The 12,634-nt window shown below is 38.1% G+C and overlaps 1 protein-coding gene across 3 annotated transcripts; it reads right to left on the reverse strand.

Annotated features, from left to right (window-relative positions):
• Nucleotides 1-7,982: 7,982 nt before the first annotated feature.
• LOC125197437 (protein DETOXIFICATION 21-like) lies at nt 7,983-10,446 on the reverse strand. 3 transcript variants are annotated; one of them, XM_048096173.2, is made up of 8 exons: nt 10,251-10,446; nt 9,834-10,087; nt 9,214-9,755; nt 9,046-9,132; nt 8,908-8,964; nt 8,474-8,831; nt 8,314-8,400; nt 7,983-8,212 (listed from the first exon to the last, which is right to left on the reverse strand). In XM_048096173.2, the coding sequence occupies exons 2-8, from the start codon at nt 10,068-10,070 to the stop codon at nt 8,153-8,155; spliced, it is 1,428 nt and encodes a 475-aa protein (XP_047952130.1). In that variant the 5' UTR covers nt 10,071-10,087; nt 10,251-10,446; the 3' UTR covers nt 7,983-8,152. The 3 variants fall into 3 exon arrangements, with proteins under 3 accessions (XP_047952130.1, XP_047952129.1, XP_047952128.1); XM_048096172.2 differs by having other exon boundaries at nt 9,834-10,111; XM_048096171.2 differs by having other exon boundaries at nt 9,834-10,092; nt 10,251-10,445.
• Between the last annotated feature and the right edge of the window lie 2,188 nt (nt 10,447-12,634).

A 12,634-nucleotide genomic window follows, 5' to 3' on the forward strand; every position in this document is an offset into this window, starting at 1 on the left:
CCTATGAGTTTAGTTACACATAAATGAATAAGCTAAAAACATAGATTGAAGGGAAGACAATTTGAACATAAAACTAAAGCAAATAAAACCCGTAGGTTGAATCCTTGTCGTTCTTGATGTTCTTGAAATCCTTCTCCAACTCCTTGCACCAATGAAGTACTCTAGGGCTTGATCTCTATGAAGTATTTTGCAAGTAGAAGTTATCTCTCTTTGATGAAGCTTGAGGTCTTATTTATAGGGGAAAGCAATTCCTTGTTGTAGAAGGAAAAGATCTCCAAAATATGGTAAATCTGGGCGCAAATCTAGGGCTTCTCGAATTCGCCGCCTTTCTCCGGCGGGCCGCCGCACCATGGCCGGCGGTCGCCGCGTTGGAATCCAGAGAGTTTGTTCCCTCAGTGGAAAACCACCGCACGTCTTCCGGCGGTCGCCGGACGAGACTTCTCTTCCAAGCACATTTTTCCGAGGCGGACCACTGCATTGATCTGCCCGCACACACATCCGCGGCAGTCGCCGGTCGCCGTCTGACTCCAGATTTCCGAACTTGGCGTTTTGGCTCCCTTTTTCGGCTCAATTATGCACATTTCTCACTAAACACATCAAAATATCAGAATAGACAAAATATGCAAATAATGGACGTGTAGAGTGACTTTGACATTAAAAACGGACCAAATAATGGCCTTAAAACAATGCAAAATCCGAGCGTATCAGGTGGCGAAGCCACAAGGAAGCTACTGACCAGTTGGAAGCCTATGTCAGAAATTGTCCAGCCGAAGAAGAAGCCCCAGCCAGAAGCCTAAATGCACACAGTTCTCCCACATCAAAATAAGTAGTTAGTTTTTGAACCTTAGAGCCTTAGGAACCACCACCCCAAACATTACAAACCAATAGCCTCGTTACAAGCCCTAAAGACCTTCAGGAACTGCACGTGAGATCTGAGTCCGAAACATCTGTGGTTAAGCATTGAGAGAAAACAGTCCTAACATCCCCTGTGAGGAATGAGTGCCTGAGTGAATCCAGTGTTTGGCCTAGAATTGGGTTATCCTGACAAGCGGATATACTGACTAGGAAGGAAAAGGGGGGCGGCGGAAGTTCAAGGCTGCCTAAGGCCGGATTGCACCTGATCCCAAGGGGAGGGATGGTTGAAAATATAGCCTGTTATATGTGTTTGAGTTATTTTATATATGTTTATGTGTTGTGTCGTTGTGTTTTTCTTTGCGTCAGTCTTGAGTCTAGGTTAGGTAGAGTCAGTCAAGGGGAGTAACCAGGCTCGAATTCGACTTATTTCTTTTTGTTTGTCTTCATGCTTGAGGACAAGCACGTGGTAAGTGTGAGCAGTTTGATAAGTCGTATTCTAAGCCTTGGTTACTGGTCAGTATGTCATGAAATGCATGTATTATCTGTAAAACAGTTGCTCAAGTGTGCAAGATTAAGGGATCCAAGCCAGTAGGAGACGATTCAGGCTATGCAAGTGAAAAGAGCGCTAGAAGGGTGCAATACTGACCAGCATGCATGCCAGAGAAAAAGCTCGAGATGGAGAAGGAGGATAGCTGGGATGATCATTAACAAGGGCAAAAAAGTCAAATCGAGAAGGAAGTCTACCCTAAAAGCAAGGGCAAGCCTCTATATAAAAGAAGCCACTTGGAGAGAGAAAACACACACTCGGGTCGTTCACTCTTCATACTTAGTAGAATTCTCTCTAGAAGATCAATCCTTTAGCATTATCCACTCTCTCGTTCATCGCCACAGCTATGGTCACTTGACGTCCAAGAGTCTTCCGGAGAAGTCATCAATCTACCGTTCCAGCCAGTTTGCCGTAGTAGTGTAGCAGTATCACCGCCCGGAGTGGCAAAACAATCATTATTTGCTTTCTAGTTTAAATTTTACCTGTTTTCTTCGTTGGATCTGTTGCAAACTTTTTATCTTGTAGCCTTTTGAAGTACTCGGTGAAGATCCAAACGTTAAGTTATGAAGTTTCTATTTCGTATGTCTCTTTGATTTGAGTTTGCTTCATTCTGCCTAGGGAAGTTAGATTTAGTTATCGCCTTTAATTTCTAAGTGTGTGCATGTGTTTTCCTTCGAGTAAGATAGATCTGAAGTTGTTGATCGAAATTTGTAGTTATGTTTCAGTTTAAGTTTTCGTGCATGAGTTTCCTGTTCAGCGCTGTTATCACCCCCTTGCATGTTAGTCAAGCACTTTAATTAATGGATCTTGAGTTTGAATTTATGAATCTGAGTTTAGTCATGGAGTTGTGTTCATATAATTTCTTTTAATACTTGGTGAAGAAGAAAACGTCAAAATCAACTTTTTCCTTGGACCACTTTTGCTTTTTAGTTGCTTTTGCTTTTGTCTCTTACTTTTCAGTTGCACCTTCCAAACCTGTCAGAAAGCCACCAGCCGTCAGATATACCCTGTTGTCTAAGTTTCCTCTTTTTGTAACTGTTTACTTTTCACATGTCTCTGAGATACCTTGTCTCCTATTTCACGAACACAACCACATGTCTGTCATCTTCACGCCTACTAGTCAGTAGAGTACCATCTTTATTTCTCGCCTAGGTAGAATCCCAACCCCAAAAGCGTGGTAGCTAACCAAAAACACCCAGGAATGTCACCGCAGTTATCCGAACGTGTCCATCCTCGTGGGATTCGACCCTTACCTCCACTATACTAGCCAGTAGAAGTGGGTTGAGGAAATTTATTTGACACTAGGTTCGGTTGTCGTGCCAACGACTCAGCTAGGTTGGGAATCTCATCCTGATCAGTTGGATACACCCCTACATTTACACGCCCAACCGAAAATCTGGTCCGTCATCAATCCTAACACGTAACTCCAAAGACCATTGAAAAGTCCTCACTCTCAATTAACAGTGTCGTTTTAAGGGAAGCTAACTGTAGCGTCTACTAAGTGGATCTAACTCGCTAGAACTCTCTCACAGTTATGAAGCAAGTTATATTAAATCATACACGATTATGTCACTCAATCATGAAGCGTCAAGATTCACTTAGGGAAGAAACAAAGTAAAAACAAACGGATATTAAATAAAAAAAGGAATTGTATAACCAAAGTCGTTACTAACACATCCCTAGAATCCTATGAGTTTAGTTACACATAATGGAATAAACTAAACACATAGGTTGAATGGAAAACAATTTGAACATAAAACTAAAGCAAATAAAACCCATAGGTTGAATCCTTGTCGTTCTTGATGTTCTTGAAATCCTTCTTCAACTCCTTGCACAATTGAAGTACTCTAGCTTCTGATCTCTGTGAATTATTTTGCAAATAGAAGCTCTCTAATTTGATGAAGCTTGAGGTCTATTTATAGGGGAAAGCCAATCCTCATTGTAGAAGGAAAAGATCTTCAAAATATGGTAAATCTTGGAGCAGATCTAGGGAAATTCGGATTCGCCGCCTTTCTCCGGCTGGCCGCCGCACCTTGGCCGACGGTCGCCGCGTTGGAGTCTAGAGTCTCTGTTCCTTCGGCGGCGGACCGCCACATGACTTCCGGCGGTCGCCGGGCGAGACTCTCTTCCAAGTGTAATTTTCCGAGGCGGACCGCTGCACTGCTCTGACCGCCAGGCGCCGGCGGTCACCGTACAACTTCGCAGCAGTCGGCGGTCGCCGTCTGATTCCAGATTTCCAGACTTTGCGTTTTGGCTCCCTTTTTCAGCTCAATTATGCACATTTCTCACAAAACACGTCAAAATACCAAAATAGATAAAAATATGCAAATAATGGACGTGTAGAGTGACTTTGACATCAAAAAAGGACCAAATAATGGCCTTAAAATAGTGCAAAATACGAGCGTATCACTCAGCCCAAAAATCCTTCCCTGCGCCAGAAGAACTCAGCATACATCTGACCCTTTCAAGCAAAGTGCGGTTCATTCTCTCAGCAACCCCATTCTGTTGAGGGTTTGGTGGGACTGTTCTATGGCGTTTGATCCCTCTTTCTTGACAGAACATATCAAAATCTTTAGACAAATATTCATGGCCATTGGCAGTCCTTAAAATCTTGGGCAAAGTTCCCTTTTCACTATGCATCTCATTGCACCATATCTTGAATGTTTTAAATGCATCAGACTTCTCCCTCAAGACATATACCCAAACCTTCCTAGACCAATCATCAATAATAGACATGTAGTATTTCCCTCCACCTAGACTCTTAGTAGAAGCTGGCCCCCATAAATCTGAATGGACATAGTCAAGAGGTGAAGTTGAAGTATGCTTACCAGTTGGATATGACAACTTCTTGGCCTTTCCCAACAAGCAATCCTCACACTGCTCTGTTGGTTCTGATGTTGCTGCCTCAATCAAGCCTTTCTGGACCAAAGCTTTCAAACTCCCTTTGGCCGGATGTCCAAGCCTTATGTGCCATCTTCTTATATCAGATGTTATGATGGAATTAGACTCATTCTTGATGACTGAGGCTTGAAAATAATAAAGGCTCCCCACTCTTTGAGCTATCACCTTGATCTTTGAATTCTTGCAGATCTTCATTTCTCCAATCTCTGATGTGAATGAGAAACCTTTCTTTTCAAGTGTTCCCAGAGATATCAAGTTCCTTTTCACCTCCAGAATGAACCTCACATCTGAGAGCATCTTCACAGAACCATCCTGCAACCTCAAGAAGACATTTCCTACACCTTTAATATTGCAAGCTTTGTTGTTCCCAAGCAGCACAAATCCATCAGTCTCAGTTAGGTCTTGAAACCACTCTTTATTGGGACACATATGGAAAGAACAACCGGAATCCATTATCCATGATCCTTTCTCAGCCTTCTCCATAACATTCATCACCTCATGAGTCTCTTCTCCATCATTTGGCACCATAGTATTGTGAGATTGAGATTTTGAGGCCTGCTTTCTCTTCCACGCATAACATTCCTTCTTTAAGTGCCCTGGCTTTTTGCACCAGTGGCAAGAACGAGTCTCCTTGACTCCAGAAGCCTCACCCTTCGTTTCCTCATTCTTCTTTTTAAACCTCTTCTTACTGAATTTCTTAATATTTAGTGACTCTGGTTGGGAATCCACACGCTTTGGAGCACCTTTTTGTAACTACTTTGCCATTAAATCGGCATCAACTTCGGCTAGTGTAATCGCCTTATCACGACCATACAAGATCGCATCGCGCATCTGATCATAAGAATCGGGCAGAGCATTGAGCACCAATATGGCTCTATCTTCATCGCTGATCTTGACATCCACGGCTTCAAGATCATCAATTGAATTGGTAAAATCCTCCAGCTACTCGACGATTGATCTATCATCCGTGAATCTATAAGAGTAAAGCCTCCTCTTCATGTAGAGGCGATTGGCAAGAGATTTTGCCAAGTAAACTTCATCCAACTTTGACAAAATTTCTGATGCAGTTTTCTAGTGTTGAACCTCTCTTAAAACCTTATCGCCAAGGCATATGATCACAGCGCTATGCACCTTCATTTGCGTCTCCTCGAGCTTCGCCTGACCTTTCTCGTCGAGAGCCGGAGCCTTGGCTTTATTGTCAGGATCCGCAGGAGCTAGAACCGCCGCAAGCCCCTGTTGCACAAGAACGGCGCACGTCTTCATTTATCACAAGCCGTAGTCATTTTTCCCGGTGAATTTCTCAGCCTCTAGTCTCGCCGCCATCATCAACACTTTCTTGATCGATCGGATTTCCCACCGGACGGCGCCAATTGTTGAAACAAAGAAGCACTCGAACAAGAAAGCTAAACTAAGTATGGAAAGAGGGTTGTAGAAGAAGAGATGTTGCAGAGAATGTGAACTTCTTATTGAATGATCGAGAGAGAAACTAAATGAAGTTACAACTGCAGAACTACTTCTCAATGAATCTATTTACACTACTTATACTCTAGCTAAAATAAGAGTGTATGAGAGCTACACTCAATCGGTTACAACAGCTAGAGCAACTAACTTCCAACGGCTAGATGCCAGTTCAAATTAGCCAAAGTCTTGATTCCATATGCTGCAGCTCCACCTTGCTCCCATGCACCATAGCTGTTGTGCATGACCATGATCCGAAACATTATTCAATCAGCTTGTCTTCTCAATCTCTCGCGTTCCAAGCCTGGTTGGCTGTTGTGGTTGTTTGAGATGTGATTTTTCTCTGTCTTCGATCAGTTGTCTACATTAAAAAATTGGTCAAGTGCTTGGCTGTATTCAAGTAGATCAGTCTACCGTTGCTGTGAAGGAGCAATTTGGCAAGTCTGAAGAGGTGCTAGAGCCTGGCTGCCATTGCCTGCCATGGTGTTTTGGCTACCAAGTGGCTGGCACCCTGTCATTATGTTTACAGCAGCTCGATGTCCGTTGTGAAACAAAAACTAAGGACAATGTGTTCGTTCATGTGGTTGCTTCAATACAATACCGCGCATTGGCCAGATTTGTTGTTTGTTTTGGGTGAGGAGGAAAGGCTATCCTATGCTTCGATGTGGTGTTGTTTGTAGTCGATGTTGAGCTGAATTTCTAGCTGAGGGGGAAATGAGATCAAATTTGGTTTTTATTCTAAATGATGTCTATGTATCTATCATACTGTATGGTTTGTGGCGTGGTGTATCTGATTCAAGGAGAATTGAAGTTGCTCCTGCTGATGGTTGTTTAGTAGCTTATCGAAAGCAATTGGAGATAGATTGGGAATAATTGATGTAGTAGTATCAGTTAGAGCAAGAAACAGTTCCATGGTTGCTCTCACCACCTCAAGATCTTTTTGAAAGTTTATGAGCTATTGTTGGGTAGTACATCTTGTTTGTAGTTCCTTTCTTTTATAGTTTGATGTTTTTAGGGATGTCAATGTAGCCCGTAACTCGTGGGTTGGTCTGAATAGCCCGCCAAATTTATAGGGTTAGTGTTGAAAATTTCTAGTTCGATAAAATCAAAACCCTATTAGACCGCACTCGATTAACCTGCAACATATTAGGGCCAGACCCGAAAACCCGATTGCCTAGCCCGAGAACTCGATAAAATTTCTATTATACTATTTTTTTTACTCCTAATTCAACACTTCATTGATTAATTTGGACTAAAAAAATAACTTTCAATTTTATATTAAATATACAAATTATATATTAAATTTTTATTAATATAATAATTTATAAATAAATTAAAAACTTCAAATTCACTAAAAAGAATATTTTAATTTGTAAAACATGCATTAAAATCCACGAAATATCTCAAATATTAGTATTTGATCATGCTTATGATTGAGTTTAAGCATATATCTCAAATATATCATAATTAAACGTTTTACATTGTAGGAATATTAGTAATTTTAATCATTATTTATTGGATTTATCTCATGTTAATATTAACGGCAAGAATCCGATTAACCCGCTGGGCTTGCCCGATACCCGAGCTTTCAGGGTTAGGGTTGAACTTTTATAACCCGAAAGAAATCACAACCCGATTAGCCCGCATACGATTGACCCGCAACTCGAGTAGGGTTGGCTTGAAACCCGACGGGCCAGCCCGATTAACATCCCTAGATGTTTTCTTGTCATAATGGTGGTATTTGTTTTGCTCCCATATTGAGGGGAGTGTTGAAATTGAAAAAAAAAATTGTAAGTTACTACTGGTTTTTAATTAGTTAGTTTAGCATTTTAAAGCCTATACATAAGACATTTTATTGTAAGTTGGAGAGCATATATTTCAAAATGTAGTCAATAAAAGATAATTTTTTCCTTCTCTTTCTTCTTTCTCTAGTAACCGACGATTTCTGCATTTCTTCATCCTCTTCAATGGAGGTTTCTCCATCCAAGTTAATTCTCCATTTCCAACAATGTAAAAATCTTTTAAATTTTGTCTCACATCTACTTGCTGATCTCATTTAATCTATATAAGTGTAACAACCTCTTTTAAGGGGGACTAGTGGTTCCCTATCTTGTCAATTTGAAATTTATCGTGTCTCAATTTTCTGTCAACAGTAATTGCTTAAAATTCACAAAGTAATTTTAGCCACCATTAGGAGGCATACTTCTGTTTAAATTGTTTTTAGTTTTTTATATTTTATTTCTATTCAAATTTTCGAACAAATACACAGCGTCCTTCGTTTAGCAACTGAAAAAATACATCCCAAAATGTGCGTGGAACTCTTACCATAAGAAATTAATATTGAAAAACGGAAATAATAGATGAAATTGAAGTAGAATGGCTGTGTTGTGTTCAATTCCGAGGCAACTCCGAAATGAGTGGGCGATTGATTCGTTTGTGTGCTAGACAAATCTGCAGATGCAGATGCAGATGAAGATGAATTATAGTTATGGTATATATATATATAGTATAATTTATTTATTTTTAATTTAACTATACACAAGTTTACTTACCTGTTCATCCCAATCAGTCATGCAAGTCATGACGACAAGTATAACGGTTTGGACAGTCGACCCGATTGTCATCCCAATCCAAACACCCTATCAAACAAACATTATTATTGTCAAATAATTATAATCATAACTAACTAGCAATTAGCAATAGAATTCTCACTTGAACTTGCAAATTTAGGCTAAAACCAAGTATAACTGCCAGAGGTATTCCTATCAAATAGTAGGATGCAAGGTTGACATATGTGACCGTGGCTTGTCGTCCCGCCCCCGCGGCCACGCCTGAAAGTATAGGCTGAACACCGTTGAGAAGCAAGCTATACCCAAGAAGAGGTGACAAACGAGCTACCTCGCCCGCCACTTCCTCGCTTGTAGTGAACGCGTAAGCTAGCTGATCCCTCAAGACGATAAACACCACAAACACCACAAGCGCGATGGAGAATGAGGTAACGAGTATCATCAGAATGGAAAACTTTGCAGCTCCCGCGTTTCCTCTCCCCAGCTCATTAGCCACGCGAACGCTGGAGTGCGACCGAACATCAAATAACTCAACAATCTTGCCAAACCTAACACCATATCTATATGTAATATGTATACCTTGCAGTAGCCATGAAACCAGTGGATATCATTTGAGCCCATCCACTCATGTTGAGGCTGAAACAATGACACACATATATATAAAAAACAATGTCTAATTTCATAATAAAATTAGACATTGCTTAATTAATTAATTACCAGATTGAAAGAGCATCAACAGAAACCTCAGCATTCACCATGTTTCCACTTAACAGAATCAGCACTGCATCGTACCAGAACTCAAGGCTGCCATTGCAAGGCTAAAAACAAATCACGTCACGCTAACTAAAACCGACACACTTTTTAGTACCAAAACAGAACCCGAACCTGAACATGAGGCACGAGGTCACACCAATCTTGACTGTGTGCCCGAGATCCTTGAACGCCAACGCTGTGAAGCCTCTCCACGTCTCCCGACAGCCACCACAGACAATGTAGATAATCTGGCCTACATTTGGGATCCAATAGGCCAGAGTAGTAGAAACCATAGCACCAGTCATCCCAAATTCAAACCTCACGGTAAGAAGCCACGAGAGGAAGACGTGTACTAACAGAGAAAAGGTGGATAAGCACGAGAGCACGATGATCTTGCTCTGTGACTGCAGAAACATGTTGGAGGCACATAGCACAGCAAACGAAAACGTTAATGGAATGAACCACAGAGCTATGATTCCCGTGGTATCTGCAATGAGTTGGTCTTGGCCAAACGCTTTTAGGATCGGAGCAGCAAAAACTAGCAGCGGACAGAGTATAGTCGAGACGGTAGGCAACACAATCCACCCTTGCTGGAGATATATCCCCAGATTTTGGTACTGCTTAGCGCCAAAGGCTTGCCCGTGCAGCGTTCCAAACCCGCTATTCATGCCAACCTGCACACAAAATGCAAACCAAAAACATTAGTCCTATGAGGCAAAGAGAAGTCTTCTGAGATATGAATATTTATATACCAGTATGCCATTGGAGAATCTGAGCAGGACGGAGTAGACGAGCGTGTATGCAGCAAGCTCCGTGGCGCCAATATGGCCTACGAAAGCTTGGCTGACAACATTTACCCCAAAAGTTGAGAATCTGATTAAGATAGCAGGGGCAGAAACAATCCACATTTTCTTGCTCTCATTCCATATCTTTTTCTTGAGGTCTTCTACATTGTTCGGCAGCAGCTGCTCCTTCATCGTTGCCTCCATTTATGTTGATTCAATGTCTATTCTGTGGATGAAAACAGAAACTAGCATACATGTTTAATTTAACAACTAATTGCAACTATAAATTTGAGCCTAACAGAGTTAATACAAACATTTACAATTTGTTAACAGTAGATCTTATAACTAACATGCTACTAATCAAAGAAACATTTGAAGAATTACCTGAAAAGTTGCCACAGCTCAAGATTAAGAGGAACAATATCGCAACTTTGTTGATGGGATCATCTCATCATGAACACACAATCAGCCAAGAAACTATGATTCAGCTTATAAAAAATTACAGTTATCACTTCTTCGAAGACTTCTTCAACTGCAATTAGTCTGCGGATTATATGTATGATGCCAAATAGAGCAGGCTGGATGGGAGTTTAATACTACTATATAGTACATATATAGAAGAGTTTAACGTGAATAGATGGAAAAAGAGAAAATGTAATTAAAATAATATTAGTCCAGGGTAGAGACCGCATTAATAAGTTATGGAAAAGTTTATATAAATAAATATGGACTATTTTTATAGGACTGATGAAAAAGGAATTAATGTCTATTTCTATGGAACGGAGAGAATAGTTTTATAATAAGATTTATACTTATCATAATGTATGTTTAATTGATAATAGTATCATATTTCGAGATTTACTTCTCATCATGTTAAATTGTGGAGAAAATATTCCCTAGTCTAGACATACCAAATTGACAAAATGACTTGGTATGTCCAACTAATAGTTTTTTGACAAGTGTAATATAATTTGGAAAGTATATACACCTAATATATTGAAATTTTCTTCAACTTTTTTGGCCATTGTTTTTTTATTCTGCGGCATATAAAATTAAAGTTCTGTTCTACTGTTTTATTTTTTATTTTAAAATTTTCTTTAATTTTTATATACTATTCAAAACTGAAATTAATTACTACTGATAAAGTTAGCGTACTTTAAACTTATTAGTTACAACTATATTTTATTTTTGATATTTTAAATTTTATTTTGTTTTTTAAATTATAAATTTTATTTTATTTATTTTATTTTTATAGCAAACAAAAAAATTATGTTTTCTTTGTTAGCGTATTTCTGAACGAAGTTTGGAATTAAATAAATTAGTATACGTTTAAATTATGTTACTTTATTATCATATTTATTGATTGATTTTAATTTGTAATAATTTTAATAGTATATATAAAAATTAAAGAAATTTTAAAAATAGAAAATAAAACAGTGAAAGAAAACTCTAATTTGATACGCATCAAAAATTTCAAATGAAAGAAATAAAGGCTAAAAAATTGAGTAAAATTTCCATATATTAGGTGTATATAGTTTCCCTATTCTATATGACTATTGATCACACTCCCTAATCTAGAGTGTAGACATACTTGGTATGCCCAACTAAAGGAAAATGATTTAGAGATATAATGCCATTGCCATAATAGGGATTAAATAGTAATATTATAATACATTTAATTACTATTTATAATACATTTAATTTCTTATTAACTTTACAGTTTGTATATGTGCATTCTTGTCCTTATATGAAAAACCGTTCAATTCTTCTAATTTAGGTGAATGAGATTAGCTAAGATCCCTATAATTATGGCATACTCCTAACATTTCTTTAATTACATTTAGTTACAACAAATCTCTATTTGACAATTCTATTATTTGAAACTTGATTGTGATCGTAATTCGCAAATAATGATAACTTAATTAATTATTTATTTGGTTTAATATTATTAATAAAACCTATACTAATGTTAAAAGATATAAAATACAAACTAATAAAAAATTTAATAATATAAGTTAATTGAAGATATACCATGCAAAAGACATACATGAACTTTTTTTTCATCAAATAATTAATTTATCGAAATATATCTTTCAAAATTAATCTTATTATATTTACATTTACAATGTGTTACACTATATACGTTATGTAATTTAATCTTTCGATTTAGTACTAACTTTTATTTTCATAAATAATAACTTATATGTATATTAAAAAAATTAAAGCAATAAATTTTATATAGTTAAACAATATGATTTTTCATAATAAATATAACTTTTATTCTCTAGAATAATACCCCACTTTCGATGATGATGTTCAGTGTTAGAGTTTGTATACTAGAAATCACCTTTCGAGTGATTGAATACTGTTAAAACTCTTATTTTATTATCCAAAGGAATAAACAGATTATTTTTGTCATAATGTTGTTATGTTTTACATTTAATGGATGTTTATTGCATATTTAAATGTATAAGTAACTTAACAAAGTCTAAGTCTTTGTTTTAGTAGACCGGTTGTGGGCGTCGTTCACTTTAAGGTAACACGGTCAGTTCTAAACAAAGAAAAAGAATAATTTCACAACCTAGATAGGCTTAAACTACCTATCGTGAAAGGTTGCAATGTCAGTCCGATTATTTCTAAGCCTTACTGAAATAAGATGACGTTGGTGTGGTATAGCACTGAATGGATCTAACAGCGAGACAGTCTTTATGCTATCTACTGAAAGACGAGGTCTCGTAAATTATTTCTCAATCAATGTACGTTAGCAT

Source organism: Salvia hispanica, chromosome 4 (assembly GCF_029641045.1).
Source record: "Salvia hispanica isolate PSC_SH4W2 chromosome 4, Shi_PSC_v1, whole genome shotgun sequence".
Classification (NCBI taxonomy): Eukaryota; Viridiplantae; Streptophyta; class Magnoliopsida; order Lamiales; family Lamiaceae; genus Salvia; species Salvia hispanica.

What these genes read in the sequence shown, in the direction of transcription:
- LOC125197437 (XM_048096173.2), bottom strand. Translation starts at nt 10,070, where the DNA reads ATGGAGGCAACGATGAAGGAGCAGCTGCTGCCGAACAATGTAGAAGAC. An exon ending in ACCTCGTGCCTCATGTTCAG is followed by an intron (nt 9,133 to 9,213) that starts GTTCGGGTTCTG and finishes TTGCAATGGCAG; the next exon opens with CCTTGAGTTCTGGTACGATG. An exon ending in GGTTTCATGGCTACTGCAAG is followed by an intron (nt 8,832 to 8,907) that starts GTATACATATTA and finishes GTCGCACTCCAG; the next exon opens with CGTTCGCGTGGCTAATGAGC.